General features: G+C 39.3%; 1 protein-coding gene across 4 annotated transcripts in view; it reads left to right on the forward strand.

The window, feature by feature from the left end:
• The window catches only part of ELAPOR2 (endosome-lysosome associated apoptosis and autophagy regulator family member 2), a 102248-nt gene extending 96454 nt beyond the window's left edge, over positions 1–5794 (forward strand). For 3 of the 4 annotated variants that reach the window (XM_083819362.1, XM_083819364.1, XM_083819363.1), the window contains 2 exons: positions 561–726; positions 3715–5794. In XM_083819362.1, the coding sequence (XP_083675488.1) occupies positions 561–726; positions 3715–3774 (226 nt within the window). In that variant the 3' untranslated portion in view covers positions 3775–5794. The remainder of the gene's footprint in view (positions 1–560; positions 727–3714) is intronic. The other variant, XR_014577407.1, reaches the window with a different exon arrangement.
• Positions 5795–6000: the final 206 nt, after the last annotated feature.

The raw sequence follows: 6000 nt of genomic DNA on the forward strand, positions 1-6000 counted from the left end.
GACTGAACATACCGTCTGTTCCCCATTCTTGTCTTCTGCATCCTGAACATGTCCTCATGCCAGAAACCTTCAAACTGTGACTCCACCTCCATAGTATTTCATCTCCCCCTGCTGTATCCAGCTTCAGCAAACCTGGGTGCCAGCATTGTGGTCCCCACCTCACACTGTTACACACCTTTTCTCACCCCAAAGCCTTTTGGACAGGGTTGTGAAGTAGATCCTGACACGGTCTGAAGTAAGAGCTGCTGTTGCCTCAGGAAGTCCTCTCGCGTATTCTACAATTTGGAAACTCTGACATACCCACTCTCGGTCTTTTGGAAAAAACATGGATTTTTTCTAGAGACTTCTAAAGTTAGAGAGCTAATCTGGAGAGCAGGTACTGAATGTATTGTTAATACTCTTCTGGTTATGCATTTTTAATGATTGAAAAGTATCCAATTCCTAGTAATTACCTCAGAAGTAACTATCTGGAAGGCCTTCAGATAATCTAAATTACAAAAACTTTAAATATGGGACATTCATAAAAAAAAAACAATACCTGTCTGGCTTTATATCTCCAGGCTGGAGTATAAATATTCCAAATTAGTGATGACAGCGAACTCAAAAGAGTGTGAGCTGCCAGCTGCTGACAGTTGTGCTATAATGGAAGGAGAAGATAATGAAGAAGAAATAGTATATTCAAATAAGCAGTCACTGCTGGGGAAGCTCAAATCCTTGGCAACGAAGGTAAGTACTAATTACTACCATTAATACTAAAAATAATTATTAGCATTATTTATTACTGGATGTGATGAGGCTGCGATGCTAATTTGCACAGTGCTTTGTGCAGCCTCCCATGCACATGTCACCCAGTCCATAGTCGACCTACTGAAATCCACAGAAGGAATAATGATAAATCCTGTGGGGCATTGAGGAAACACTCCCTCTTCTGCAGAGAGCTTTCCACAGTGTTCTTTACTGTATGGGTCATGCCTAAAAAGAGCGGTCAGTGGCAGGGGGAACCCCTCTTCCTTGATTCCTACCAGATTCCTCCACTGAGGCAAAAACAGCCGTTACAGATAAAGAAAATTAATATTGGGAACATAGCCACTAGCCAGCTGCCTGCCACTCACCTGGGCTGGCCTCATGGCTGCCTTGAGAACCATAATTTTCAGCATTATACGATTCAGATGAAGAGAGGCATCAGCCAAAACCTGTCCCCCAGTGCAGCAACCTCCTCTGTTTCAGTGGACAGCAGCAGCACTAAGCATTTTTTCTGCAGCACATGATGCAGTGTTGTTATATGTCTGAATACTTTGATGTCCTTTCAGTGTCCCCCAGGGGAGCAACAGAGGACTGTCATGGTAGATCCCACAAGCACTCTGGTCTTTATTCCAAATGCCTTGCAGTCAATGGGAAAGCTGTTATTGTCTTTAAGGCAGTCGAGCTGGGGCATCTTATTATGACCAGGATAAAGGTTACTGACATTTTCTCTTTCAAACAGTTTTGCCAAAGAGGGTTGTTTCAAAATAAGAAGGTTCCTTCACTAATAATAATGAAATCTTTTGAGAAGTCACTTTTTTGTTTGTTTGAATTTTGAGAATTTTGAGTGTTCATTATTTCCTTTCTGTGATTGAGTGCAATGTAACAAAATCTTTGTGTCTCTTTTCCCCATTTTTCCCTTCTCTTTGTTCTCTTATTATTTTTTTTTTTTTTTGTCAGACTGCTTTCCTCTTTCCATACTACCTGTTCCCCAGATCTCTCTCCTAGGATGGTACAGTTACACAGCTAATTTGCAGAACTTCCTCTTGCTCCCAGCCTGAATATTTGTCTTGCAAAATCAATATAATTTCTTGTGGAAAGGAGCAGAATATAATGCTAAGAATATTGAAAATGTAAATAAAATGAAATCACATCAAATTTACAAAAATGGAAGTTGATTCCATTTTGAATCCTACAGGAAGAGAATGACTTTGAAACACTGATGATATTTTTTTGTGTGCATGAAATGGCTTGGCTGGCTGTAGCTGAGTGTAATGACCAGTGCTGCTGGTGAAGGTCGTGTTTTGCTGTACGCCTGACAACTGTAAAAGCTTTGCTGACTCCATTTGCAGCACCAACCACTGGCTTCTGCCTGATTAGAAGTATAGAGATGATAGCATGGGAGAAGTGTTTTTTTTTTCTTTAAAGTAAGCTTTAGTACTTTAGTATTCAGACCACTTGAATGCCTATTTGGACTCAAAAACAGTTTTTTAAAGTTCCTGTATCCATTGTAGCAGGCTCCCTGAGTATTCTCTCCTTTTTAAACCAGCCTGTCAGATATTTCTAAGCTGGTTCCTTTTTTCCTGCTAGATAATCATAGCTGGCAAACTCGGCTTAAAGTACCTCATTAGCTTACTGAAATCTGTGTCCTCTATCCCTGCAGATAACTGGAATTTAATATATATTTCTCCAAAACAAACGTTATAGGCATCATTTTTCATTTGTGCAAAAGCTGAGGAAATTCATCTCCTGCTGCATTTGCATGTAAAATATAGAAAAAATACGTAGAGGAAACAGTGGAGAAAAAGAGGAGAAATGTAAACTGAGAGAGAAAGAAAAATTTGAAGCATCCTAACTATATGTTCGAGCTTCAGGCAATGGCATTTCTTTGAGGAAAAACATCTCAGGAAGCTATTAATGGCTTTGAGTACCCAAGGAATTCAGGTCTAGGCCTGTAATATAGAAAGAAACAACTATTATTTTTAATGAGAATATAGAAATTAAAGAATTATGAAACTGCTTCAGGTTGGAAGCTGTTCTAGTTCCATCTGTTGTCTCCAGCATAACAATTCCAGGTCCTTCAGAAGAAGAAATATGTTCTCCGCTGTAGGCAAGCGTAGGACAATTTTCTCCCCTGCTCATTCTCACATCTGCATCAGGCTGTCCTGATCTCTGATGGAGACTGCTTTAAAGACCAGATCGTGAGCTTAACATATTTTCCAGAATGTTTGCATACATCAACAAGTATAAATGGTGGGTACACGAAGCAAGAGCCAGCATTTCCGAGTGAGTAGTTTTGTTAGGGCTCTTTGATAGCTCCTGTGTGGGCTGTTGGGTTGTTCGTACATGCAGTAATGCATATGTCCACACTTCACACCCTGATACCTGCTGGGCAGATGGGCTGGACTGTCACTTAGCAGGAAAAACAGAAGGCAAAATCCAGCCCTGATTTTTAGATCCAGAGGATTTGTAGACATTTTCTCCTGTGGGTCTTCCCAAGGAGGAGTAGGGATGGACATCCAGGAGTAGGATAGTGGTGTTCACATTCACAGGCCTTGCTCTAAACATTTTCTTCAATGTAGTGAACAAATTACTAAGAAATTATAAGAATACGTATGGCTATCTTGCAACTCCCCAGCTCTGGCTATCTGTTGTATACTATGAGTATGTAATGCAAACCTTCCCTGCACCCTCTGAAGTAAGTACCATGAAAAATTTTCTCTTTCTCTTCTTGGCTTTTTTCTTGGCTTTCTTCATAGAATTTTGACAATTTTGCATTATTTCTTTTTCATAATGAGTAGTTTTATTAAATAATAATGAAAAGGTCAAACTGTACTCTTAGGTACTGTGGTAGAAGTGAAGTGAAGTCTTTGGCAAAAGCTGCTCTGGAGATATTAAGACAAGTGTCTGTAACAACTGGTGGAGTGAATTTGAGGAATCCCAATTGACTGTAACCTGTTTTTTCCATTGCAGGAAAAAGACGATCACTTTGAATCTGTTCAACTGAAATCTTCAAGATCCCAGAATATATGAATAATTAATGCTGCCTTCAAAGAAACAAACCTGATTTCTATTTTTACAGGACCATATTTTAAACATGTTCTGGCACACATTGTAGTGTTGATCTCGGTGAGAAATGCTCAGCCATTTAGGAAGAAAGAAGACAGAAAGCAAACCAGAAAATTGGATTGCCTTATCATGCGATTGAGTACCTTGCCAAAAAAGAAAGCAGATGCTTGGATTCCATACTGGGAATGAAATTCAACTCAGGAAGAGATATACATACTGCAAATAACGTGATTTTTTGCATTCACCTGGGCATTGCTCAGGCATGCCATGTGATTTATAGGTACCTTTCATTTCCTATCATTCCTTCTCCACATATTCATAAGAATGATTTTCAGAGAGGCTTGAAACCTCCTGCAAATGTTGTGTATTGTCCTTTAGTAGCATAACTGTGAGTCTTTCTTGAAATGAAAATTGTGAAAGGTACTGGGAATGAGCCTCAGGTGAGTGTTGAACTCTGGAGAATGCTTTTGATTTTAATGTTTTGAAGGGCTTGATGGTCTGCATTGACCTCTGATACAAGAGGCATGGTTTTGCACCTGCAAGTTGAACCCATTCTGATGCCTAATTCATGGCAATCAGGATCGGAGTAAAACCTGATTCCACTGAATATAAATGTGTTAGCTGATGTAGTATAAATTGCAGATCTGGGCCCATGAGTTTACAGGCAATAGCAGGCTCAAGCTCTATAAAGACAAGGAAAATGGTATCTACAGTGGAAGTGGCACTCAGCGCTCTCTGTGGAAGCTTCTCCTTTTAAGAGAGGTTGGTGGCAGTTTCACTCCCCTCCCTTGGGCTGCCAATATGACACCTTCCCATAGACTGCAAGCCAGCAAAGGCTGAACTCTGGAAGTAAGGCAAGAATCTCTACTTTTGGAGATCAGGGATCAGCTTTATCAGCTAAGGGGCTTGTTAGAAATACTCAGCCACCTCTGCTTCTGGACCTGGGCAAGGAATGAGGATGAATGCCCAGGGGAGCTGAGCATGGCTTGTGCACTTATGCAGCTCAGCATCTAAATGCTTTCTGCTGTCAATGCAAGTACCTGCTTGGAAAGGAGGGCACAACATGTTGCCCTGAAAACTGGAGGCTAGGTGGACTTCATAAAGTCAGCCACATTGTAAGCATGAGATCTTCATAATGCCCACCCTAATCATTTCCTGAAATTCCCGCTGAAGTCAGACTTGAAGGAATCTGAAAATTAGGCAAAAAATATTTAGGAAAAAATATACAAGACTTGTATAGAGCCTGGAGAAAATGAGGAACCCATCTTATGCTGACCTCTGGTCAGACTCGTATTTCTGTTCCTGTAAAATTATGTGAATTGTGGAATGCATCAAAGCCAGAAGAGACACATGGTCAGAAATGGTCTTTTTACAATAAGGAATAGAGATTTTTTTGTTTTATATGACTGAGCTACATCTATCTATAAAAGAAGGCCCTATTAAGTAAAATTTAAATTAAACTCAATTTTCTGCACTCCGAATATTTTATTATACTACTGATGTGGACGAAAAATTTATGAAGTTTAGATTTTTTTTTTTGTTTCTTTAGGGAAAATTCAGCTCATCTTTTTTATATCTCCTGTCACAGAACTCAGCCTTTACTCTTTTGATGGAAGATACTTCAGGCATCTTTACAGAAGTGGTGTACATTTTTTGTTGTTCTTGAAAAGGCACTTCACTTTCCCAACAAAGATTTTTATGGGGTATTGTTGAATGTATATTAAATACACATTCCTTTTTGTATATTTTGTATCATTGCACACTTATTATTGTACATTGTGTTTGTCGTCATGATGTCATTTATATATGGTTGTCAGAGATGATATGCTCACGGAGTAAATGGTTATGGCTTTGGGACTTCACTTCTTGGATCTTTTATGAAGAGGGTTTTTATGTCGTTGATTTTTATTCAACCAGTGTGCTGTAGCATCAAAGATATATATCTGATGGGCATTCATAAAATAAAGTGAAAATATATTTGAAATTTCGGACTTGAGGTGTTTTGGTGGAACTACAACCTTTTCTGAGCATTGCCAGAATGCAGTTGTGGCTAGGACTTTTTGCTGTCACCAAATTCAATGTGTCTACATCTCTTTTAATGTTTTCCCCTTCTCTCTCCATATGTTTTCCCAGACACATTGCAGTTCATTCTCTAGAATAACATTTCTTCCTTCATATCTCTGTACTGTA

Source organism: Anser anser (genome assembly GCF_964211835.1).
Source record: "Anser anser genome assembly, chromosome: 1".
Classification (NCBI taxonomy): domain Eukaryota; kingdom Metazoa; phylum Chordata; class Aves; order Anseriformes; family Anatidae; genus Anser; species Anser anser.